General features: G+C 49.6%; 1 protein-coding gene across 1 annotated transcript in view; it reads right to left on the bottom strand.

Annotated features, from left to right (window-relative positions):
- Positions 1–27,219, bottom strand: part of LOC121844336 (protein flightless-1 homolog) — a gene marked incomplete at its 5' end in the record, with an annotated part of 71,452 nt that overhangs the window by 19,539 nt on the left and 24,694 nt on the right. The window contains 8 exon segments of the mRNA XM_042314341.1: positions 5,607–5,746; positions 7,132–7,221; positions 8,203–8,301; positions 14,369–14,560; positions 14,805–14,909; positions 18,605–18,776; positions 21,027–21,110; positions 21,365–21,439. Coding sequence (XP_042170275.1) covers positions 5,607–5,746; positions 7,132–7,221; positions 8,203–8,301; positions 14,369–14,560; positions 14,805–14,909; positions 18,605–18,776; positions 21,027–21,110; positions 21,365–21,439 — 957 coding nt within the window.

The following is a 27,219-nucleotide window of genomic DNA, read 5'->3' as shown; positions in this document are numbered from 1 at the left end:
GTCCTCCTACAGTCCTGAGACAGACCTACAGTCCTCCTACAGTCCTGAGACAGACCTACAGTCCTCCTACAGTCCTGAGACAGACCTACAGTCCTCCTACAGTCCTGAGACAGACCTACAGTCCTGAGACAGACCTACAGTCCTCCTACAGTCCTGTCCTGAGACAGACCTACAGTCCTCCTACAGTCCTGAGACAGACCTACAGTCCTCCTACAATCCTGAGACAGACCTACAGTCCTCCTACAGTCCTGAGACAGACCTACAGTCCTCCTACAGTCCTGAGACAGACCTACAGTCCTCCTACAGTCCTGAGACAGACCTACAGTCCTCCTACAGTCCTGAGACAGACCTACAGTCCTGAGACAGACCTACAGTCCTGAGACAGACCTACAGTCCTGAGACAGACCTACAGTCCTCCTACAGTCCTGAGACAGACCTACAGTCCTCCTACAGTCCTGAGACAGACCTACAGTCCTCCTACAGTCCTGAGACAGACCTACAGTCCTCCTACAGTCCTGAGACAGACCTACAGTCCTCCTACAGTCCTGAGACAGACCTACAGTCCTCCTACAGTCCTGAGACAGACCTACAGTCCTCCTACAGTCCTGAGACAGACCTACAGTCCTCCTACAGTCCTGAGACAGACCTACAGTCCTCCTACAGTCCTGAGACAGACCTACAGTCCTCCTACAGTCCTGAGACAGACCTACAGTCCTCCTACAGTCCTGAGACAGACCTACAGTCCTGAGACAGACCTCCTGCTACAGTCCTGAGACAGACCTACAGTCCTCCTACAGTCCTGAGACAGACCTACTACAGTCCTCCTACAGTCCTGAGACAGACCTACTACAGTCCTCCTACAGTCCTGAGACAGACCTACCTGAGTCCTCCTACAGTCCTGAGACAGACCTACTACAGTCCTCCTACAGTCCTGAGACAGACCTACTACAGTCCTCCTACAGTCCTGAGACAGACCTACAGTCCTCCTACAGTCCTGAGACAGACCTACAGTCCTCCTACAGTCCTGAGACAGAACCTCCTACAGTCCTGACAGTCCTCCTACAGTCCTGAGACAGACCTACAGTCCTCCTTACAGTCCTGAGACAGACCTACAGTCCTGAGACAAACCTACAGTCCTCCTACAGTCCTGAGACAGACCCACAGTCCTCCTACAGTCCTGAGACAGACCTACAGTCCTCCTACAGTCCTGAGACAGACCTACAGTCCTCCTACAGTCCTGAGACAGACCTACAGTCCTCCTACAGTCCTGAGACAGACCTACAGTCCTCCTACAGTCCTGAGACAGACCTACAGTCCTCCTACAGTCCTGAGACAGACCTACAGTCCTCCTACAATCCTGAGACAGACCTACAGTCCTCCTACAGTCCTGAGACAGACCTACAGTCCTCCTACAGTCCTGAGACAGACCTACAGTCCTCCTACAGTCCTGAGACAGACCCACAGTCCTGAGACAGACCTACAGTCCTGAGACAGTCCTGAGACAGACCTACAGTCCTGAGACAGACCCACAGTCCTCCTACAGTCCTGAGACAGACCCACAGTCCTCCTACAGTCCTGAGACAGACCTACAGTCCTCCTACAGTCCTGAGACAGACCTACAGTCCTCCTACAGTCCTGAGACAGACCTACAGTCCTCCTACAGTCCTGAGACAGACCTACAGTCCTCCTACAGTCCTGAGACAGACCTACAGTCCTCCTACAGTCCTGAGACAGACCTACAGTCCTCCTACAGTCCTGAGACAGACCTCCTACAGTCCTGAGACAGACCTACAGTCCTGAGACAGACCTACAGTCCTGAGACAGACCTACAGTCCTCCCTACAGTCCTGAGACAGACCTACAGTCCTCCTACAGTCCTGAGACAGACCTACAGTCCTCCTACAGTCCTGAGACAGACCTACAGTCCTCCTACAGTCCTGAGACAGACCTACAGTCCTCCTACAGTCCTGAGACAGACCTACAGTCCTCCTACAGTCCTGAGACAGACCTACAGTCCTCCTACAGTCCTGAGACAGACCTACAGTCCTCCTACAGTCCTGAGACAGACCTACAGTCCTCCTACAGTCCTGAGACAGACCTACAGTCCTCCTACAGTCCTGAGACAGACCTACAGTCCTCCTACAGTCCTGAGACAGACCTACAGTCCTCCTACAGTCCTGAGACAGACCTACAGTCCTCCTACAGTCCTGAGACAGACCTACAGTCCTCCTACAGTCCTGAGACAGACCTACAGTCCTGAGACAGACCTACAGTCCTCCTACAGTCCTGAGACAGACCTCCTCCTACAGTCCTGAGACAGACCTACAGTCCTGAGACAGACCTACAGTCCTCCTACAGTCCTGAGACAGACCTACAGTCCTCCTACAGTCCTGAGACAGACCTACAGTCCTCCTACAGTCCTGAGACAGACCTACAGTCCTCCTACAGTCCTGAGACAGACCTACAGTCCTCCTACAGTCCTGAGACAGACCTACAGTCCTCCTACAGTCCTGAGACAGACCTACAGTCCTCCTACAGTCCTGAGACAGACCTACAGTCCTCCTACAGTCCTGAGACAGACCTACAGTCCTCCTACAGTCCTGAGACAGACCTACAGTCCTCCTACAGTCCTGAGACAGACCTACAGTCCTCCTACAGTCCTGAGACAGACCTACAGTCCTCCTACAGTCCTGAGACAGACCTACAGTCCTCCTACAGTCCTGAGACAGACCTACAGTCCTCCTACAGTCCTGAGACAGACCTACAGTCCTCCTACAGTCCTGAGACAGACCTACAGTCCTCCTACAGTCCTGAGACAGACCTACAGTCCTCCTACAGTCCTGAGACAGACCTACAGTCCTCCTACAGTCCTGAGACAGACCTACAGTCCTGAGACAGACCTACAGACCTACAGTCCTCCTACAGTCCTGAGACAGACCTACAGTCCTCCTACAGTCCTGAGACAGACCTACACAGTCCTCCTACAGTCCTGAGACAGACCTACAGTCCTCCTACAGTCCTGAGACAGACCCTACAGTCCTCCTACAGTCCTGAGACAGACCTACTACAGTCCTCCTACAGTCCTGAGACAGACCTACAGTCCTCCTACAGTCCTGAGACAGACCTCCTACAGTCCTCCCTACAGTACAGTCCTGAGACAGACCTACAGTCCTCCTACAGTCCTGAGACAGACCTACAGTCCTCCTTACAGTCCTGAGACAGACCTACAGTCCTGAGACAGAACCTACAGTCCTCCTACAGTCCTGAGACAGACCTACAGTCCTCCTACAGTCCTGAGACAGACCTACAGTCCTCCTACAGTCCTGAGACAGACCTACAGTCCTCCTACAGTCCTGAGACAAACCTACAGTCCTCCTACAGTCCTGAGACAGACCTACAGTCCTCCTACAGTCCTGAGACAGACCTACAGTCCTCCTACAGTCCTGAGACAGACCTACAGTCCTCCTACAGTCCTGAGACAGACCTACAGTCCTCCTACAGTCCTGAGACAGACCTACAGTCCTCCTACAATCCTGAGACAGACCTACAGTCCTCCTACAGTCCTGAGACAGACCTACAGTCCTCCTACAGTCCTGAGACAGACCTACAGTCCTCCTACAGTCCTGAGACAGACCTACAGTCCTCCTACAGTCCTGAGACAGACCTACAGTCCTCCTACAGTCCTGAGACAGACCTACAGTCCTCCTACAGTCCTGAGACAGACCTACAGTCCTCCTACAGTCCTGAGACAGACCTACAGTCCTCCTACAGTCCTGAGACAGACCTACAGTCCTCCTACAGTCCTGAGACAGACCTACAGTCCTCCTACAGTCCTGAGACAGACCTACAGTCCTCCTACAGTCCTGAGACAGACCTACAGTCCTCCTACAGTCCTGAGACAGACCTACAGTCCTCCTACAGTCCTGAGACAGACCTACAGTCCTCCTACAGTCCTGAGACAGACCTACAGTCCTGTCCTGAGACAGACCTACAGTCCTGAGACAGACCTACAGTCCTCCTACAGTCCTGAGACAGACCTACAGTCCTCCTACAGTCCTGAGACAGACCTACAGTCCTCCTACAGTCCTGAGACAGACCTACAGTCCTCCTACAGTCCTGAGACAGACCTACAGTCCTCCTACAGTCCTGAGACAGACCTACAGTCCTCCTACAGTCCTGAGACAGACCTACAGTCCTCCTACAGTCCTGAGACAGACCTACAGTCCTCCTACAGTCCTGAGACAGACCTACAGTCCTCCTACAGTCCTGAGACAGACCTACAGTCCTCCTACAGTCCTGAGACAGACCTACAGTCCTCCTACAGTCCTGAGACAGACCTACAGTCCTCCTACAGTCCTGAGACAGACCTACAGTCCTCCTACAGTCCTGAGACAGACCTACAGTCCTCCTACAGTCCTGAGACAGACCTACAGTCCTCCTACAGTCCTGAGACAGACCTACAGTCCTGAGACAGACCTACAGTCCTCCTACAGTCCTGAGACAGACCTACTACAGTCCTCCTACAGTCCTGAGACAGACCTACTACAGTCCTCCTACAGTCCTGAGACAGACCTACAGTCCTCCTACAGTCCTGAGACAGACCTACAGTCCTCCTACAGTCCTGAGACAGACCTACAGTCCTCCTACAGTCCTGAGACAGACCTACAGTCCTCCTACAGTCCTGAGACAGACCTACAGTCCTCCTACAGTCCTGAGACAAACCTACAGTCCTCCTACAGTCCTGAGACAGACCTACAGTCCTCCTACAGTCCTGAGACAGACCTACAGTCCTGAGACAGACCTACAGTCCTCCTACAGTCCTGAGACAGACCTACAGTCCTCCTACAGTCCTGAGACAGACCTACAGTCCTCCTACAGTCCTGAGACAGACCTACAGTCCTCCTACAGTCCTGAGACAAACCTACAGTCCTCCTACAGTCCTGAGACAGACCTACAGTCCTCCTACAGTCCTGAGACAGACCTACAGTCCTCCTACAGTCCTGAGACAAACCTATACAGTCCTCCTACAGTCCTGAGACAGACCTACAGTCCTCCTACAGTCCTGAGACAAACCTATACAGTCCTCTGTCTTTCTGTCTGTCTGGTGTGAGTGAGTGAGTGAGTGAGGTGTGTTTGTGTACCTGCACAGGAAGACGTAGCAGTCCTGTGTGTGGTGTGTTGTGTACCTGCACAGGAAGACGTAGCAGTCCTGTGTGTGGTGTGTTTGTGTACCTGCACAGGAAGACGTAGCAGTCCTGTGTGTGGTGTGTTTGTGTACCTCCACAGGAAGACGTAGCAGTCCTGTGTGTGGTGTGTTTGTGTACCTCCACAGGAAGACGTAGCAGTCCTGTGTGTGGTGTGTTTGTGTACCTCCACAGGAAGATGTAGCAGTTCTGCACAGGAAGATGTAGCAGTCCTGTGTGTGGTGTGTGTACCTGCACAGGAAGACGTAGCAGTCCTGTGTGTGGTGTGTGTACCTGCACAGGAAGACGTAGCAGTCCTGTGTGTGTGTGTGTGTGTGTGTGTGTGTGTGTGTGGTGTGTGTGTACCTGCACAGGAAGACGTAGCAGTCCTGTGTGTGGTGTGGTGTGTGGTGTGTGTGTGTACCTGCACAGGAAGACGTAGCAGTCCTGTGTGTGGAAGTGTCCAAACTCCTCCTCCGGCAGACGAGCAAACTTCTTCCCCTCCAACACGAATCCCTCCATTCCATCCAGATCCTCATTCCACTCCTCCATCATCTGCTCTGCCTGGAGAGAGGAGGGAGGAGGGGGGAGAGAGGGGGAAGAGGAGGGAGAGGGAGGAGGAAGAGGAGGGAGAGGGAAGAGGAGGGAGAGGGAAGAGGAGGAAGAGGGAGAGGGAAGAGGAGGGAGAGGGAAGAAGAGGGAACATGAAAAAGCTGCCACTAATAACAACACATTCCTATGGATCCGCTCTGTAGCGCCAGCGACCAGGAGAGAGGAGGTTTAATGGCAACAAGGGTGAATAAAGTGTTGACAGCGCTGAAGACGACGTTGAAACATCAAGTCCTAAAAAACAGCGGCTGTATTCGCTGACAGTCTCTCATCCTCTCACTGTGGGCTGCTGGAGGCTGCAGACACCATGATCTGAGCTATCGGATTGGCCAGAGGTAGGCCAAAAAGTGCACTTGATTTGTTCTCTGGGCCAGGCGGCTAGGCGGAGTTTGTACCTTCAGACACATGAAGTGGTTCAAAATGGGAACGCACTCAGCGCAGCCGAATCAACTGCCCCTACCTCCAACAGAGGGGGGCTGAATCAACAGCCCCTACCTCCAACAGAGGGGGGCCGAATCAACTGCCCCTACCTCCAACAGAGGGGGGCTGAATCAACTGCCCCTACCTCCAACAGAGGGGGGCTGAATCAACTGCCACTACCGCCAACAGAGGGGGGCTGAAATCAACTGCCCCTACCGCCAACAGAGGGGGCTGAATCAACTGCCCCTACCTCCAACAGAGGGGGCTGAATCAACTGCCCCTACTCCAACAGAGGGGGCTGAATCAACAGCCCCTACCGCCAACAGAGGGGGGCTGAATCAACAGCCCCTACCGCCAACAGAGGGGGGCTGAATCAACTGCCCCTCCTGCCAACAGAGGGGGGCTGAATCAACTGCCCCTCCCTCAACAGAGGGGGGCTGAATCAACAGCCCCTACCAAGAACCAGAGTTTACACACCAGCTGATGTTTACGGCCATGGGGGTTGTCTGGGGAGGAAGAGAGCTGTTTACCTCAGTGAGGACCATGGGGGTGTCAGAGGAAGAGGGCGGTGAGGTGTTTACCTCAGTGAGGACCATGGGGGTTGTCTGGGGATGAAGAGAGCTGTTTACCTCAGTGAGGACCATGGGGGGGGTGTCTGGGGAGGAAGAGAGCTGTTTACCTCAGTGAGGACCATGGGGGTTGTCTGGGGATGAAGAGAGCTGTTTACCTCAGTGAGGACCATGGGGGGTGTCTGGGGAGGAAGAGAGCTGTTTACCTCAGTGAGGACCATGGGGGTTGTCTGGGGAGGAAGAGAGCCGTTTACCTCAGTGAGGACCATGGGGGTTGTCTGGGGAGGAAGAGAGCTGTTTACCTCAGTGAGGACCATGGGTGGGTTGTCTGGGGAGGAAGAGGGCTTTTACCTCAGTGAGGACCATGGGGGGTTGTCTGGGGAGGAAGAGGGCGGTGAGGTCAGCCTTCATCTCGTCTTTCTTCTCAGCATCCTTCTTGACCTGACACAGACAAGACAGGTGACACATTTTAAAGACTTAATTTGAATCTACCAATCAAGTCCAAAAACAGGATCCAAACATGAGAAATGTCCCTGTCTGCATGGTACTAAAGGGCTTTCCTCAAAGCCAGTGGCAGGTCATTCCTCAAAGATGAAACAAGTCTAAGGGGCCTGGAAAGCTGCCCTGGGGAATTCCTAATTCTACCAGTAAGGGGCCTGACACCTGCCCTGGGGAATTCCTCATTCTACCAGTAAGTGGCCTAGACAGCTGCCTGGGGAATTCCTAATTCTACCAGTAAGGGGCCTAGACAGCTGCCCTGGGGAATTCCTAATTCTACCAGTAAGGGGCCTAGACAGCAGCCCTGGGGAATTCCAGGGTTAGAGTTAGGGGTCAGGGTTAAAGGTCAGCAGTTAAGGTCCTGAGTCAAACACACTTCCAGGACAGCAGATGGCAGGGTTAGAAGGGGTCAGGGTTAAAGGTCAAGAGTTATTCACAGATGGAAGGGCTTTGGGGTCAGGGTTAAAGGTCAGGAGTTATTCACAGATGGAAGGGTTAGAGTTGGGGTCAGGGTTAATGGTCAGGAGTTATTCACAGATAGGAAGGGTTAGGGGTCAGGGTTAAAGGTCAAGTAGCAAAGTAAAGGATCATTAGAAGAGCTACACCAAGCTAGTTGCTAGAGGGCGCTAACTAGCATACCCCCTACACCAAGCTAGTTGCTAGAGGGAGCTAACTAGCATACACCCCTACACCAAGCTAGTTGCTAGAGGGAGCTAGCTAGCACACCCCCTACACCAAGCTAGTTGCTAGAGGGAGCTAGCTAGCATACCCCCCTACACCAAGCTAGTTGATAGCTAGCATACACCCCTACACAACAGGTCATGTTACTCACCTTCCCCTGTAGCTAGCTAGCATGCATACACCCCTACACCAAGCTAGTTGATAGCTAGCATACACCCCTACACAACAGGTCATGTTACTCACCTTCCCCTGTAATCCTTGCTGTTGCTCTACACTCTCAGCTGCTCTGGTGTAGTCCACCTTCAGGACATCATCCCAGTTCTGAAACTTAGACTTAAACACCTGGAGAAAGAGACAGAGAGAGACAGAGACAGAGGGAGAGAGACACACAGAGAGAGACAGAGACAGAGAGACACAGAGAGAGACAGAGACAGAGAGACACACAGAGAGAGAGACAGAGACAGAGAGACACAGAGAGAGACAGAGACCGAGAGAGACAGACAGAGAGAGAGGGTTAGTGTGTAGTCCACCTTTAGGACATCCTTCCAGTTGTTAAACTTAAACACTTGGAAAAGGGAGGAGAGTTATAATGTCATGTCAACTCCTATAAGTATTTATCTTGCTCTTGCCAAGTCATTTGACCCCTTGCCAAGTCATTTGACCCCTTGCCAAGTCATTTGACCCCTTGCCAAGTCATTTGACCCCTTGCCAAGTCATTTACATTTATCAAAATGTAATCCATTTTAAATTCAGGTTGCAACAACAAAATCTGTGTCACTTAAATGTCCTTGTTTTTGAAATAAAATCCAATTTTTTGTCCATTAAAATAACGTAAAATTGATCAGAAATACAGTGTAGACATTGTTAATGTTGTAAATGACTGTTGTAGCTGGAAACTCCAGATTTTATATGGAATATCTACATAGGCGTACAGAGGTCCGTTATCAGCAACCATCACTCCTGTGTTCCAATGACACGTTGTGTTGGCTAATCCAAGTTTAGCATTTTAAAAGGCTAATTGATCATTAGAAAACCCTTTTGCAATTATGTTCACAGCTGAAAACTGTTGTCCTGATTAAAGAAGCAATAAAACTGTCCTTCTTTAGACTGGTTGAGTATCTGGAGCATCAGCATTTGTGGGTTTGATTACAAGCTCAAAATGGCCAGAAACATTTGTGGGTTTGATTTCTTCTAAAACTCGTCAGTCTATTCTTGTTCTGAGAAATTAAGTCTATTCCATTATTCCCATTATACACCCTGAGAAACAAACCTGATGTTATTCCCATTATACACCCTGAGAAACAAACCTGATGTTATTCCCATTATACACCCTGAGAAACAAACCTGATGTTATTCCCATTATACACCCTGAGAAACAAACCTGATGTTATTCCCATTATACACCCTGAGAAACAAACCTGATGTTATTCCCATTATACACCCTGAGAAACAAACCTGATGTTATTCCCATTATACACCCTGAGAAACAAACCTGATGTTATTCCCATTATACACCCTGAGAAACAAACCTGATGTTATTCCCATTATACACCCTGAGAAACAAACCTGATGTTATTCCCATTATACACCCTGAGAAACAAACCTGATGTTATTCCCATTATACACCCTGAGAAACAAACCTGATGTTATTCCCATTATACACCCTGAGAAACAAACCTGATGTTATTCCCATTATACACCCTGAGAAACAAAACATTCTTCTAAAACTCGTCAGTCTATTCTTGTTCTGAGAAATGAAGGCTGTTCCATGTCAGAAATTGCCAAGAAACTGAAGATCTCGTACAACGCTGTGTACTACTCCCTTCACAGAACAGATCAAACTGGCCCTGACCAGAATAGAAAGAGAGAGTGGGATGCCCCGGTGCACAACTGAGCAGGAGGACAAGTACATTAGAGTGTCTAGTTTGAGAAACAGACAAGTCCTCAACTGGCAGCTTCATTAAATAGTACCCCCAAAACACCAGTCTCAACGTCAACAGTGAAGGAGGCGACTACCGGGACGCTGGCCTTCTAGGCAGAGTTCCTCTGTCCAGTGTCTGTGTTCTTTTGCCCATCTTAATCTTTTTTTTTTTATTGGCCAGTCTGAGATACGGCGTTTTCTTTGCAACTCTGCCTAGAAGGCCAGCATCCCGGAGTCGCCTCTTCACTTTTGACGTTGAGACGGGTGTTTTGGGGGAACTATTTAACTTCTTGCATCGAGCCATCCCGGATCCGGGATCGTGAATACAGCCTCAAGCTCATTACCATAACGCAACGTTAACTATTCATGAAAATCGCAAATGAAATGAAATTAATATCCTAGCTCTCAAGCTTAGCCTTTTGTTAACAACACTGTCATCTTAGATTTTCAAAATATGCTTCTCAACCATAGCAAAGCAAGCATTTGTGTAATAGCTAGCGTAGCATTTAGCGTTAGCATTAGCAGGCAACATTTTCACAAAAACCAGAAAATCATTCAAATAAAATCATTACCTTTGAAGAACTTCAGATGGTTTTCAATGAGGAGACTCAGTTAGATAGCAAATGCTCAGTTTTTCCTGAAAGATTATTTGTTTAGGAGAAATTGCTCCGTTTGGTGCAATCACGTTTGGCTACCAAAAAAAAAAAAAAAATTCAGTCTTCAAAATGCCAAACTTTTTCCAAATTAACTCCATAATATCGACTGAAACATGGTAAACGTTGTTTAGAATCAATCCTCAAGGTGTTTTTCACATATCTCTTCATGATATATCGTTCAGTTGAAAGCCTCCTCTCTCTCTCTCAATCACTGGATGACTGCGTGCAGCTTGTAGATTACGCACCAATTTAGACAAAGGATACCGGGCGGACCCCTGGTAAATGTATCCATATCCCAATGTGAATACAATAGTCTCTTATGGCCAATCTTCCAATGATATGCCTACAAATACGTCACAATGCTGCAGACACCTTGGAGAAACGATAGAAAGGGCAGGCTCATTCCCGGCGCATTCACAGCCATATAAGGAGACAATGGAAAACAGAGCTTCAAAAATTCTGCCCATTTCCTGGTTGAAGTTTCATCTTGGTTTCGCCTGTAGCATGAGTTCTGTGGCACTCACAGATAATATCTTTGCAGTTTTGGAAACCTTAGAGTGTTTTCTTTCCAAGGCTGCCAATTATATGCATAGTCGAGCATCTTTTCGTGACAAAATATTGCGCTTAAAAACGGGCACGTTTTTTTATCCATAAATTAAAAGAGCGCCCCCTATATCCAAGAAGTTAATGAAGCTGCCAGTTGAGGACTAGCCTCCACACTGACTCTGTACCGGTACCCCCTGTATATAGCCTCCACATTGACTCTGTACCGGTACCCCCTGTATATAGCCTCCACATTGACTCTGTACCGGTACCCCCTGTATATAGCCTCCACATTGACTCTGTACCGGTACCCCCTGTATATAGCCTCCACATTGACTCTGTACCGGTACCCCCTGTATATAGCCTCCACATTGACTCTGTACCGGTACCCCCTGTATATAGCCTCCACATTGACTCTGTACCGGTACCCCCTGTATATAGCCTCCACATTGACTCTGTTGGAGACTGAGGTTGGTATATTTTCAACCCAGGCCCTATTGTATTCACATTGGGATATGGATGAAGTTGCACTTCCTAGGGCTTCCACTAGATGTCAACCGTCTTTAGAAACTTGAATGAGGCTTCTATTGTGTTGTGGGACTGAATAAGAGCTGAATGAGTCAGAATACTGGCAGAGAGCCATTTCCTGGTCACGCACAATCCACATTAGAGCGACCTGCTTTCCATTGCTTCTGTAGACACAAAGGAATTCTCCGGTTGGAACTTTATTGAAGATTTATGATAAAAACATCCTAATGACTGATTCTATACTTAGTTTGAAATGTTTCTTCGACCTGTAATATAACTTTTTGTCCAAAGTAATGCTCGACCTGCACGTCCGTTTGGATTTATTTACCTACCGCGCTAACAAAAGTAGCTACTTGGACATAAATAATGGACATTATCTAACAAATCAAGCATTTATTGTGGAACTAGGATTCCTGGGAGTGCATTCCGATGAAGATCATCAAAGGTAAGGGAATATTTATCATGAAATTTCTGGTTTCTGTTGACACCAACATGGCGGCTAATTTCATTATTTTTCTGAGCGCTGTCTCAGATCATTGCATGGTTTGCTTTTTCCGTAAAGTTTTTTTGAAATCTGACACAGCGGTTGCATTAACCTGTTGATCCTACCCCTACTTTTTCGAACATTCTGTTAAAAATCGCGCAACATTTCGGCGTCCTGCTACTCATGCCAGGAATATAGTATATGCATATGATTAGTATGTGTGGATAGGAAACACTCTCACGTTTCTAAAACTGGTTAAATCACCGCTGTGACTATAACAGAGCGTCTGTTTTATCGAAAAGCGCAAGAAAAACTGATCACTGAAAACTGAAAAAAATATCCATGCGCCACTTGCATGTATTGTTCAAGGGGCACGAAATTAAATAGTGCCTAGATTGCAAGTCCTACAGCTTCCACACGATGTCACCACTCTTGTCAATTGCCTGGGAGTTGTTCCTTGGTCAAACGAGTTAGAGAGACCACTTTCCATCCGGTCTCCGACAGGACGTTATGGAAGAGAGATTTTGGAAGATGATTTGAAGACGTGGAGCTATTGAATACACATCGCCTCGTGATCAATTTGATAGATTATTAACGTTTACTAATACCTAAAGTTGGATTACAAAAGTATTTCAAGTGTTTTGTGAAAGTTTATCGTCAACTTTTTTAATTTTAAAAAAATTACGTAGCGTTTTGAAACGGTCTTTTTTCTGAATCACACAGTTTCCATAGATGGATATTTTGGGTATATATGGACCGATTTAATCGAAAAAAAGACCCAATAGTGATGTTTATGGGACATAGGAGTGCCAACAAAGAAACTCGTCCAAGGTAATGAAAGTTTTATATTTTATTTCTGCTATTTGTGTAGCGCCGGCTACGCTAATTCTTTTGTTTACGTCGCCTTCAGGTATTTCGGGGTGTTGCATGCTATCAGATAATAGCTTCTCATGCTTCTCATGCTTTCGCCGAAAAGCATTTTAATAATCTGACTTGTTGGCTAGATTCACAACGAGTGTAACTTTAATTCAGTGCCCTACATGTGTGTTTTGATGAACGTTTGAGTTTTAACGAGTGCTATTAGCATTTGGCGTAGCGCATTTGCATTTCCAGATGCCTAGATGGGACATCTGCGTCTCAGGTGGACGTAAGAGGAGAGGTAAATCTATAATTCCATGTGTATAACTTGCATTATCATCTACATTTATGATGAGTATTTCTGTTGAATCAATGTGGCTATGCAAAATATAAATATGCATTTTATCAATTAAAACATACATGTATTGTGTAACATGAAGTCCTATGAGTGTCATCTGATGAAGATCATCAAAGGTTAGTGATTCATTTTATCTCCATTTGTGCTTTTTGTGACTCCTCTCTTTGGCTGGAAAAATGGCTGTGTTTATTCTGTGGCTTGGTGGTCACCTAGCATAATCGTTTGGTGTGCTTTCGCTGTAAAGCACATTTGAAATCAGACACTGTGGTGGGATTAACAACAAGATTACCTTTAAAACGGTATAAGATACATGTATGTTTGAGGAATTTTAATTATGAGATTTCTGTTTTGAATTTGGCGCCCTGCACTTTCACTGGCTGTTGTCATATCGATCCCATTAACGTGATTGCAGCCACAAGAAAAGGGCTTCGTTGATGCATGGACTCACTCTGTGTGCAATAATAATGTATATATATAGTGTTTAACGTGATTTTTTAATGACTACCTCATCTCTGTACCCCACACATACAATGACTACCTCATCTCTGTACCCCAACACATACAATGACTACCTCATCTCTGTACCCCAACACATACAATGACTACCTCATCTCTGTAGCCCACACATACAATGACTACCTCATCTCTGTACCCCACACATACAATGACTACCTCATCTCTGTACCCCAACACATACAATGACTACCTCATCTCTGTAGCCCACACATACAATGTCTACCTCATCTCTGTAGCCCAACACATACAATGACTACCTCATACAAATATTCAAAACATGCCTCCTGTTTGCAACAAGGCACTAAAACCTCCAGGAGGGTCTCTCTCCAGGAACAGGGTTGGAGTTAAAACCTCCAGGAGGGTCTCTCTCCAGGAACAGGGTAGGAGTTAAAACCTCCAGGAGGGTCTCTCTCCAGGAACAGGGTAGGAGTTAAAACCTCCAGGAGGGTCTCTCTCCAGGAACAGGGTAGGAGTTAAAACCTCCAGGAGGGTCTCTCTCCAGGAACAGGGTAGGAGTTAAAACCTCCAGGAGGGTATCTGCCTACCTGACACTCTGTCCCCTCCAGGTTCCTGGTAACAGTAGCGTGTTTGGGGCGGTGCAGCATAGTGCAGACTTCCTGTCCCAGCTTCAGGGCAGCTGCTCTCACCAGACGAGGAGACTTCCTCCCAATCCAGATAAACACATCAGACAGACAGTCCAGGATGTACACTCCTTTAGTGTCCAGCAGGGTCTGGAGCTAGAGACACAGACAGACGGAGACTGATTATAACAGAACAGGTTACACCATAGTTACCCCATAGTTACCCCATAGTTACACCATAGTTACCCCATAGTTACCCCATAGTTACACCATAGTTACACCATAGTTACACCATAGTTACCCCATAGTTACCCCATAGTTACACCATAGTTACCCCATAGTTACCCCATAGTTACCACATAGTTACCACATAGTTACACCATAGTTACACCATAGTTACCAGTCGTAGTTCCGGCAGTTTGTCCAGTTTGACCTTCTCTTTGTGTTCCACTGACAGCTTGTAGTTGATTTGAGGGAGCTCCAGGTATCCCAGACCCAGACCCACCTAAACAACAACAACATTAGCCCAGACCCACCTAAACAACATCATCCCAGACCCACCTAAACAACAACAACATTAGCCCAGACCCACCTAGACAACATCATCCCAGACCCACCTAAACAACAACAACATTAGCCCAGACCCACCTAGACAACATCATCCCAGACCCACCTAAACAACAACAACATTAACCCAGACCCACCTAAACAACATCATCCCAGACCCACCTAAACAACAACAACATTAACCCAGACCCACCTAAACAACAACAACATTAGCCCAGACCCACCTAGACAACATCATCCCAGACCCACCTAAACAACAACATTAGCCCAGACCCACCTAAACAACAACAACATTAGCCCAGACCCACCTAAACAACATCATCCCAGACCCACCTAAACAACAACACCATTAGCCCAGACCCACCTAAACAACAACAACATTAGCCCAGACCCACCTAAACAACATCATCCCAGACCCACCTAAACAACAACAACATTAACCCAGACCCACCTAAACAACATCATCCCAGACCCACCTAAACAACAACAACATTAACCCAGACCCACCTAAACAACAACAACATTAGCCCAGACCCACCTAAACAACATCATCCCAGACCCACCTAAACAACAACAACATTAGCCCAGACCCACCTAAACAACATCATCCCAGACCCACCTAAACAACAACAACATTAGCCCAGACCCACCTAGACAACAACAACAACATCATCATCCCAGACCCACCTAAACAACAACAACATTAACCCAGACCCACCTAGACAACAACATGAGCCCAGACCCAGACCCACCTAAACAACATTAACCCAGACCCACCTAGACAACAACATTAACCCAGACCCACCTAGACGACAACATTAGCCCAGACCCACCTAGACAACAACATTAGCCCAGACCCACCTAGACGACAACATTAGCCCAGACCCACCTAGACGACAACATTAACCCAGACCCACCTAGACAACAACATTAACCCAGACCCACCTAGACAACAACATTAACCCAGACCCACCTAGACGACAACATGAGCCCAGACCGACCTAGACGACAACATGAGCCCAGACCGACCTAGACGACAACATGAGCCCAGACCGACCTAGACGACAACATGAGCCCAGACCGACCTAGACGACAACATGAGCCCAGACCCACCTAGACACACCATTAGCCCAGACCCACCTAGACAACACCATTAGCCCAGACCCACCTAGACGACACCATTAGCCCAGACCCACCTAGACGACACCATTAGCCCAGACCCACCTAGACACACCATTAGCCCAGACCCACCTAGACAACACCATTAGCCCAGACCCACCTAGACACACCATTAGCCCAGACCCACCTAGACGACACCATTAGCCCAGACCCACCTAGACAACACCATTAGCCCAGACCCACCTAGACGACACCATTAGCCCAGACCCACCTAGACAACACACCATTAGCCCAGACCCACCTAGACGACACCATTAGCCCAGACCCACCTAGACGACACCATTAGCCCAGACCCACCTAGACAACAACATTACACCATTAGCCCAGACCCACCTAGACGACACCATTAGCCCAGACCCACCTAGACGACACCATTAGCCCAGACCCACCTAGACGACACCATTAGCCCAGACCCACCTAGACGACACCATTAGCCCAGACCCACCTAGACGACACCATTAGCCCAGACCCACCTAGACGACACCATTAGCCCAGACCCACCTAGACGACACCATTAGCCCAGACCCACCTAGACGACACCATTAGCCCAGACCCACCTAGACAACATTAGACACCATTAGCCCAGACCCACCTAGACGACACCATTAGCCCAGACCCACCTAGAACACACCATTAGCCCAGACCCACCTAGACGACAACATTAGCCCAGACCCAGACCCACCTAGACGACAACATTAGCCCAGACCCAGACCCACCTAGACGACAACATTAGCCCAGACCCAGACCCACCTAGACAACAACATTAGCCCAGACCCAGACCCACCTAGACAACATTAGCCCAGACCCAGACCCACCTAGACAACATTAGCCCAGACCCAGACCCACCTAGACAACATTAGCCCAGACCCAGACCCACCTAGACAACATTAGCCCAGACCCACCTAGACAACATTAGCCCAGACCCACCTAGACAACATTAGCCCAGACCCACCTAGACAACATTAGTCCAGACCCACCTAGACAACATTAGCCCAGACCCACCTAGACAACATTAGCCCAGACCCACCTAGACAACATTAGCCCAGACCCACCTAGACAACATTAGCCCAGACCCACCTAGACAACATTAGCCCAGACCCACCTAGACAACATTAGCCCAGACCCACCTAGACAACATTAGCCCAGACCCACCTAGACAACATTAGTCCAGACCCACCTAGACAACATTAGCCCAGACCCAGACCCACCTAGACAACATTAGCCCAGACCCAGACCCACCTAGACAACATTAGCCCAGACCCACCTAGACAACATTAGCCCAGACCCAGACAACATTAGCCCAGACCCACCTAGACAACATTAGCCCAGACCCACCTAGACAACATTAGCCCAGACCCACCTAGACAACATTAGCCCAGACCCAGACCCACCTAGACAACATTAGCCCAGACCCAGACCCACCTAAACAACATTAGCCCAGACCCAGACCCACCTAAACAACATTAGCCCAGACCAGACCCACCTAAACAACATTAGCCCAGACCAGACCCACCTAAACAACATTAGCCCAGACCCACCTAGACAACATTAGCCCAGACCCAGCTAGACAACAACATTAGCCCAGACTCAGCTAGACAACAACATTAGCCCAGACCCAGCTAGACAACAACATTAGCCCAGACTCAGCTAGACAACAACATTAGCCCAGACTCAGCTAGACAACAACATTAGCCCAGACTCAGCTAGACAACAACATTAGCCCAGACCCAGCTAGACAACAACATTAGCCCAGACCCAGCTAGACAACAACATTAGCCCAGACCCAGCTAGACAACAACATTAGCCCAGACACAGACCCAGCTAGACAACAACAATAGCCCAGACCCACCTAGACAACATTAGCCCAGACCCAACTAAATAATTAGATGTCAGGGGTCAGAGGGTTACCTTGTATAGTTTGGGTCATATGGGTGTGAAATCATCAGGGACGTGTCTGAGTAGAGGTCAGGGGTCAGAGGGTACCTTGTATAGTTTGGGTCGTACGGGTGTAAAGTCATCAGGGACGTGTCTGATTAGAGGTCAGAGGTCAGGGGGTACCTTGTATAGTTTGGGTCGTACGGGTGTGAAGTCATCAGGGACGTGTCTGATTAGAGGTCAGGGGTCAGAGGGTCCCTTGTATAGTTTGGGTCGTGCGGGTGAGAAGTCATCTGGAACGTGTCTGATTAGAGGTCAGGGGTCAGGAGTCAGAGGGTACCTTGTATAGTTTGGGTCGTACGGGTGTGAAGTCATCTGGAACGTGTCTGATTAGAGGTCAGGGGTCAGAGGTCAGAGGTCAGGGGTCAGAGGGTACCTTGTATAGTTTGGGTCGTGCCGGGTGTGAAGTCATCAGGGACGTGTCTGATTAGAGGTCAGGGGTACCTTGTATAGTTTGGGTCGTGCGGGTGTGAAGTCATCAGGGGCGTGTCTGATTAGAGGTCAGAGGTCAGGGGGTACCTTGTATAGTTTGGGTCGTACGGGTGTGAAGTCATCAGGGACGTGTTTGCGTATCTCTTCAGGTTGTCCTCCCAGAACCTCCCAGAAGTTAGGAGGTTCCTGACTCTGCTGCAGGGTGGTGATCTCTGCCTTCCCCTTACGCTCGTTCTTATTGATCTTCTCTGCAAACAGCCTACACACACACCACACACACACCACACACACACCACACACACACCACACACACACACAGAGTAGTGTTAGTGTGTGTTAGTCACCAGGCCTTAGTGGTACCAGCCAGAGTAGTGTTAGTGTGTGTTAGTCACCAGGCCTTAGTGGTACCAGCCAGAGTAGTGTTAGTGTGTGTTAGTCACCAGGCCTTAGTGGTACCAGCCAGAGTAGTGTTAGTTACCAGGCCTTAGTGGTACCAGCCAGAGTAGTGTTAGTCACCAGGCCTTAGTGGTACCAGCCAGAGTAGTGTTAGTGTGTGTTAGTCACCAGGCCTTAGTGGTACCAGCCAGAGTAGTGTTAGTTACCAGGCCTTAGTGGTACCAGCCAGAGTAGTGTTGGTGTGTGTTAGTCACCAGGCCTTAGTGGTACCAGCCAGAGTAGTGTTAGTCACCAGGCCTTAGTGGTACCAGCCAGAGTAGTGTTAGTCACCAGGCCTTAGTGGTACCAGCCAGAGTAGTGTTAGTGTGTGTTAGTCACCAGGCCTTAGTGGTACCGGCCAGAGTAGTGTTAGTCACCAGGCCTTAGTGGTACCAGCCAGAGTAGTGTTAGTGTGTGTTAGTCACCAGGCCTTAGTGGTACCAGCCAGAGTAGTGTTAGTGTGTGTTAGTCACCAGGCCTTAGTGGTACCGGCCAGAGTAGTGTTAGTGTGTGTTAGTCACCAGGCCTTAGTGGTACCGGCCAGAGTAGTGTTAGTCACCAGGCCTTAGTGGTACCAGCCAGAGTAGTGTTAGTGTGTGTTAGTCACCAGGCCTTAGTGGTACCAGCCAGAGTAGTGTTAGTTACCGGGCCTTAGTGGTACCAGCCAGAGTAGTGTTAGTGTGTGTTAGTCACCAGGCCTTAGTGGTACCGGCCAGAGTAGTGTTAGTGTGTGTTAGTCACCAGGCCTTAGTGGTACCAGCCAGAGTAGTGTTAGTGTGTGTTAGTTACCGGGCCTTAGTGGTACCAGCCAGAGTAGTGTTAGTGTGTGTTAGTCACCAGGCCTTAGTGGTACCGGCCAGAGTAGTGTTAGTTACCAGGCCTTAGTGGTACCAGCCAGAGTAGTGTTAGTGTGTGTTAGTCACCAGGCCTTAGTGGTACCAGCCAGAGTAGTGTTAGTGTGTGTTAGTCACCAGGCCTTAGTGGTACCAGCCAGAGTAGTGTTAGTGTGTGTTAGTTACCGGGCCTTAGTGGTACCGGCCAGAGTAGTGTTAGTGTGTGTTAGTCACCAGGCCTTAGTGGTACCAGCCAGAGTAGTGTTAGTGTGTGTTAGTTACCGGGCCTTAGTGGTACCGGCCAGAGTAGTGTTAGTCACCAGGCCTTAGTGGTACCGGCCAGAGTAGTGTTAGTCACCAGGCCTTAGTGGTACCAGCCAGAGTAGTGTTAGTGTGTGTTAGTTACCGGGCCTTAGTGGTACCAGCCAGAGTAGTGTTAGTGTGTGTTAGTCACCAGGCCTTAGTGGTACCGGCCAGAGTAGTGTTAGTGTGTGTTAGTCACCAGGCCTTAGTGGTACCAGCCAGAGTAGTGTTAGTGTGTGTTAGTTACCGGGCCTTAGTGGTACCAGCCAGAGTAGTGTTAGTGTGTGTTTAGTTACCAGGCCTTAGTGGTACCAGCCAGAGTAGTGTTAGTGTGTGTTAGTTACCGGGCCTTAGTGGTACCGGCCAGAGTAGTGTTAGTCACCAGGCCTTAGTGGTACCGGCCAGAGTAGTGTTAGTCACCAGGCCTTAGTGGTACCAGCCAGAGTAGTGTTAGTGTGTGTTAGTTACCGGGCCTTAGTGGTACCAGCCAGAGTAGTGTTAGTGTGTGTTAGTCACCAGGCCTTAGTGGTACCGGCCAGAGTAGTGTTAGTGTGTGTTAGTCACCAGGCCTTAGTGGTACCAGCCAGAGTAGTGTTAGTGTGTGTTAGTTACCGGGCCTTAGTGGTACCAGCCAGAGTAGTGTTAGTGTGTGTTAGTTACCAGGCCTTAGTGGTACCAGCCAGAGTAGTGTTAGTGTGTGTTAGTCACCAGGCCTTAGTGGTACCAGCCAGAGTAGTGTTAGTCACCAGGCCTTAGTGGTACCGGCCAGAGTAGTGTTGGTGTGTGTTAGTTACCGGGCCTTAGTGGTACCAGCCAGAGTAGTGTTGGTGTGAATTAGTTACCGGGCCTTAGTGGTACCAGCCAGAGTAGTGTTGGTGTGAATTAGTTACCGGGCCTTAGTGGTACCGGCCAGAGTAGTGATGGTATGTATTAATTACCGGGCCTTAGTGGTACCGGCCAGAGTAGCGTTGGCTCCTCTCCAGATGAGAATCTCCAGACCCGTATCCACCAGGAAGACAAACCTACAGGAACACAGAGCATTAGAACTACAGAACTACAGGAACACAGCATTAGAACTACAGAACTACAGGAACACAGAGCATTAGAACTACAGAAACACAGAGCATTAGAACTACAGGAACACAGAACATTAGAACTACAGGAACACAGAACATTAGAACTACAGGAACACAGAACATTAGACTACAGTAACACAGAACATTAGAACTATAGGAACCAAAAACAGACTGTCCATCTCCATGACAACAGAACTCACCGTGGGTCCAGGGACGAGGCCTTCAGAGGAACCGACTCCAGACGGATGTTCTTCTTCCCATAAACACGATACAACCTGGGAACACACACACACACACACACACACACACACACACACACACACACACACACACACACGCGCAGAGTTGGTACACCCCCCACACAGTCCCCCTCCTTACCTGACAGTATAGTGTGTACCCCCTCCTTACCTGACAGTATAGTGTACCACCCTCCTCCTTACCTGACAGTATAGTGTGTACCCCCTCCTCCTTACCTGACAGTATAGTGTACCCCCCTCCTCCTTACCTGACAGTATAGTGTACCCCCCTCCTCCTTACCTGACAGTATAGTGTACCCCCTCCTCCTTACCTGACAGTATAGTGTGTACCCCCCTCCTTACCTGACAGTATAGTGTACCCCCTCCTTACCTGACAGTATAGTGTACCCCCCTCCTCCTTACCTGACAGTATAGTGTACCCCCCTCCTCCTTACCTGACAGTATAGTGTGTACCCCCCCTCCTTACCTGACAGTATAGTGTACCCCCTCCTTACCTGACAGTATAGTGTGTACCCCCCCCTCCTCCTTACCTGACAGTATAGTGTACCCCCCTCCTTACCTGACAGTATAGTGTGTACCCCCCTCCTTACCTGACAGTATAGTGTGTACCCCCCTCCTTACCTGACAGTATAGTGTACACCCTCCTCCTTACCTGACAGTATAGTGTACACCCCCTCCTCCTTACCTGACAGTATAGTGTGTACCCCCCTTACCTGCCCTCCTTACCTGACAGTATAGTGTACACCCTCCTCCTTACCTGACAGTATAGTGTACACCCCCTCCTCCTTACCTGACAGTATAGTGTGTACCCCCCTCCTTACCTGACAGTATAGTGTACACCCTCCTCCTTACCTGACAGTATAGTGTACACCCCCCTCCTCCTTACCTGACAGTATAGTGTGTACCCCCTCCTCCTTACCTGACAGTATAGTGTGTACCCCCTCCTCCTTACCTGACAGTATAGTGTGTACCCCCCTCCTTACCTGACAGGATATTGTGTACCCCCCCCTCCTCACCTGACAGTATAGTGTGTACCCCCTCCTCCTCACCTGACAGTATAGTGTGTACCCCCCCTCCTCCTTACCTGACAGTATAGTGTGTACCCCCCTCCTCCTTACCTGACAGTATAGTGTGTACCCCCTCACCTGACAGTATAGTGTGTACCCCCCTCCTTACCTGACAGTATAGTGTGTACCCCCTCCTCCTTACCTGACAGTGTAGTGTATACCCCCCCCTCCTTACCTGATAGTATAGTGTACCCCCTCCTTACCTGACAGTATAGTGTGTACCCCTCCTCCTTACCTGACAGTATAGTGTGTACCCCCTACCTGACAGTATAGTGTGTACCCCCCTCCTTACCTGACAGTATAGTGTACCCCCTCCTTACCTGACAGTATAGTGTACCCCCTCCTTACCTGACAGTATAGTGTGTACCCCCTCCTCCTACCTGACAGTATAGTGTGTACCCCCCTCCTTACCTGACAGTATAGTGTGTACCCCCCCTCCTTACCTGACAGTATAGTGTACCCCCCTCCTTACCTGACAGTATAGTGTACCCCCACTCCTTACCTGACAGTATAGTGTGTACCCCCACCCCCTCCTTACCTGACAGTATAGTGTGTACCCCCCTCCTTACCTGACAGTATAGTGTGTACCCCCACCCCCTCCTTACCTGACAGTTTAGTGTGTACCCCCTCCTCCTTACCTGACAGTAGTGTGTACCCCCCTCCTTACCCGACAGTATAGTGTACCCCCTCCCCTCCTTACCCGACAGTATAGTGTGTACCCCCTCCTCCTTACCCGACAGTATAGTGTGTACCCCCTCCTCCTTACCTGACAGTATAGTGTGTACCCCCTCCTCCTTACCCGACAGTATAGTGTGTACCCCCTCCTCCTTACCCGACAGTATAGTGTGTACCCCCCTCCTCCTTACCTGACAGTATAGTGTGTACCCCCTCCTCCTTACCTGACAGTATAGTGTGTACCCCCCCTCCTTACCTGACAGTATAGTGTGTACCCCCTCCTCCTTACCTGACAGTATAGTGTGTACCCCCTCCTTACCTGACAGTATAGTGTGTACCCCCCTCCTTACCTGACAGTATAGTGTGTACCCCCTCCTCCTTACCTGACAGTATAGTGTGTACCCCCCTCCTTACCTGACAGTATAGTGTGTACCCCCCTCCTTACCTGACAGTATAGTGTGTACCCCCTCCTCCTTACCTGACAGTATAGTGTACCCCCCTCCTTACCTGACAGTATAGTGTGTACCCCCTCCTTACCTGACAGTATAGTGTGTACCCCCTCCTTACCTGACAGTATAGTGTACCCCCACCCCCTCATTACCTGACAGTATAGTATAGTGTGTACCCCCTCCTCCTTACCTGACAGTGTAGTGTATACCCCCTCCTTACCTGACAGTATAGTGTACCCCCTCCTTACCTGACAGTATAGTGTGTACCCCTCCTCCTTACCTGACAGTAGTGTGTACCCCCCTCCTCCTTACCTGACAGTATAGTGTACCCCCTCCTCCTTACCTGACAGTATAGTGTGTACCCCCTCCTCCTTACCTGACAGCATAGTGTGTACCCCCCTCCTTATCTGACAGTATAGTGTGTACCCCTCCCTCCTTACCTGACAGTATAGTGTGTACCCCCTCCTCCTTACCTGACAGTATAGTGTGTACCCCCCTCCTCCTTACCTGACAGTAGTGTGCACCCCCTCCTTACCTGACAGTATAGTGTGTACCCCCTCCTCCTTACCTGACAGTATAGTGTGTACCCCCTCCTTACCTGACAGTAGTGTACCCCCTCCCCTTACCTGACAGTAGTGTGTACCCCCCTCCTTACCCGACAGTATAGTGTACCCCCTCCCCTCCTTACCCGACAGTATAGTGTGTACCCCCTCCTCCTTACCCGACAGTATAGTGTGTACCCCCCTCCCCTCCTTACCCGACAGTATAGTGTGTACCCCCCACTCCTCCTTACCTGACAGTATAGTGTGTACCCCCTCCTCCTTACCTGACAGTATAGTGTGTACCCCCTCCTCCTTACCTGACAGTATAGTGTGTACCCCCCTCCTCCTTACCTGACAGTATAGTGTGTACCCCCTCCTTACCTGACAGCATAGTGTGTACCCCCTCCCTCCTTACCTGACAGTATAGTGTGTACCCCCTCCCTCCTTACCTGACAGTATAGTGTGTACCCCCCCCTCCTTACCTGACAGTATAGTGTGTACCCCCCCCTCCTCCTTACCTGACAGTATAGTGTGTACCCCCCTCCTTACCTGACAGTAGTGTGTAACCCCCTCCTTACCTGACAGTAGTGTGTAACCCCCCTCCTTACCTGACAGTAGTGTGTAACCCCCTCCTTACCTGACAGTAGTGTGTAACCCCCTCCTTACCTGACAGTAGTGTACCCCCCCTCCTTACCTGACAGTAGTGTGTACCCCCCTCCTTACCTGACAGTATAGTGTACCCCCCTCCTTACCCGACAGTATAGTGTACCCCCCTTACCCGACAGTAGAGTGTACCCCCCTCCTTACCCGACAGTATAGTGTGTACCCCCCTCCTCCTTACCCGACAGTATAGTGTGTACCCCCTCCTCCTTACCCGACAGTAGTGTGTACCCCCTCCCTCCTTACCTGACAGTATAGTGTGTACCCCCCCTCCTTACCTGACAGTATAGTGTGTACCCCCCCTCCTCCTTACCTGACAGTATAGTGTGTACCCCCTCCTCCTTACCTGACAGTAGTGTGCACCCCCTCCTTACCTGACAGTATAGTGTGTACCCCCTCCTCCTTACCTGACAGTATAGTGTGTACCCCCCCCTCCTTACCTGACAGTATAGTGTGTACCCCCCCCCCCCTTACCTGACAGTAGTGTGTACCCCCCTCCTTACCCGACAGTATAGTGTACCCCCCTCCCCTCCTTACCTGACAGTATAGTGTGTACCCCCTCCTCCTTACCTGACAGTATAGTGTGTACCCCCTCCTTCTTACCTGACAGTAGTGTGTACCCCCTCCTTACCTGACAGTATAGTGTGTACCCCCCTCCTTACCTGACAGTATAGTGTGTACCCCCTCCTCCTTACCTGACAGTATAGTGTGTACCCCCTCCTCCTTACCTGACAGTATAGTGTGTACCCCCTCCTCCTTACCTGACAGTATAGTGTGTACCCCCTCCTTACCTGACAGTATAGTGTGTACCCCCCTCCTTACCTGACAGTATAGTGTGTACCCCCCTCCCTTACCTGACAGTATAGTGTCTACCCCCCTCCTTACCTGACAGTATAGTGTACCCCCCCTCCTTACCTGACAGTATAGTGTGTACCCCCTCCTTACCTGACAGTATAGTGTGTACCCCTCCTTACCTGACAGTATAGTGTGTACCCCCCTCCTTACCTGACAGTATAGTGTGTACCCCCTCCTTACCTGACAGTATAGTGTGTACCCCCCTCCTTACCTGACAGTATAGTGTGTACCCCCTCCTTACCTGACAGTATAGTGTGTACCCCCCTCCTTACCTGACAGTATAGTGTGTACCCCCTCCTTACCTGACAGTATAGTGTGTACCCCCCTCCTTACCTGACAGTATAGTGTGTACCCCCTCCTTACCTGACAGTATAGTGTGTACCCCCTCCTTACCTGACAGTATAGTGTACCCCCCTCCTTACCTGACAGTATAGTGTGTACCCCCTCCTCCTTACCTGACAGTATAGTGTGTACCCCCTCCTCCTTACCTGACAGTATAGTGTGTACCCCCTCCTCCTTACCTGACAGTATAGTGTGTACCCCCCTCCTCCTTACCTGACAGTAGTGTGCACCCCCCTCCTTACCTGACAGTATAGTGTGTACCCCCCTCCTCCTTACCTGACAGTATAGTGTGTACCCCCCCTCCTTACCTGACAGTATAGTGTACCCCCCCCTCCCCTTACCTGACAGTAGTGTGTACCCCCCTCCTTACCCGACAGTATAGTGTACCCCCCTCCCCTCCTTACCCGACAGTATAGTGTGTACCCCCTCCTCCTTACCCGACAGTATAGTGTGTACCCCTCCCCTCCTTACCCGACAGTATAGTGTGTACCCCCTCCTCCTTACCTGACAGTATAGTGTGTACCCCCCTCCTCCTTACCTGACAGTATAGTGTGTACCCCCCTCCTTACCTGACAGTATAGTGTGTACCCCCTCCTTACCTGACAGTAGTGTGTAACCCCCTCCTTACCTGACAGTAGTGTGTAACCCCCCTCCTTACCTGACAGTATAGTGTACCCCCCTCCTCCTCCTTACCTGACAGTATAGTGTGTACCCCCCTCCTTACCTGACAGTAGTGTGTAACCCCCCTCCTTACCTGACAGTAGTGTGTAACCCCCCCTCCTTACCTGACAGTAGTGTGTAACCCCCCTCCTTACCTGACAGTAGTGTGTAACCCCCTCCTTACCTGACAGTATAGTGTACCCCCCTCCTCCTTACCTGACAGTATAGTGTGTACCCCCTCCTTACCTGACAGTATAGTGTGTACCCCCCTCCTCCTTACCTGACAGTATAGTGTGTACCCCCCCTCCTTCTTACCTGACAGTAGTGTGTACCCCCCTCCTTACCTGACAGTATAGTGTGTACCCCCTCCTTACCTGACAGTATAGTGTGTACCCCCTCCTCCTTACCTGACAGTATAGTGTGTACCCCCTCCTCCTTACCTGACAGTATAGTGTGTACCCCTCCTCCTTACCTGACAGTATAGTGTGTACCCCCCTCCTTACCTGACAGTATAGTGTGTACCCCCTCCTTACCTGACAGTATAGTGT

The sequence above is a fragment of the Oncorhynchus tshawytscha genome, unplaced genomic scaffold (assembly GCF_018296145.1).
Source record: "Oncorhynchus tshawytscha isolate Ot180627B unplaced genomic scaffold, Otsh_v2.0 Un_contig_3145_pilon_pilon, whole genome shotgun sequence".
NCBI classification, from domain to species: Eukaryota; Metazoa; Chordata; class Actinopteri; order Salmoniformes; family Salmonidae; genus Oncorhynchus; species Oncorhynchus tshawytscha.
Note: the sequence above shows the minus strand (reverse complement) of the source record. Positions and strands in the feature narration are given on the sequence as shown.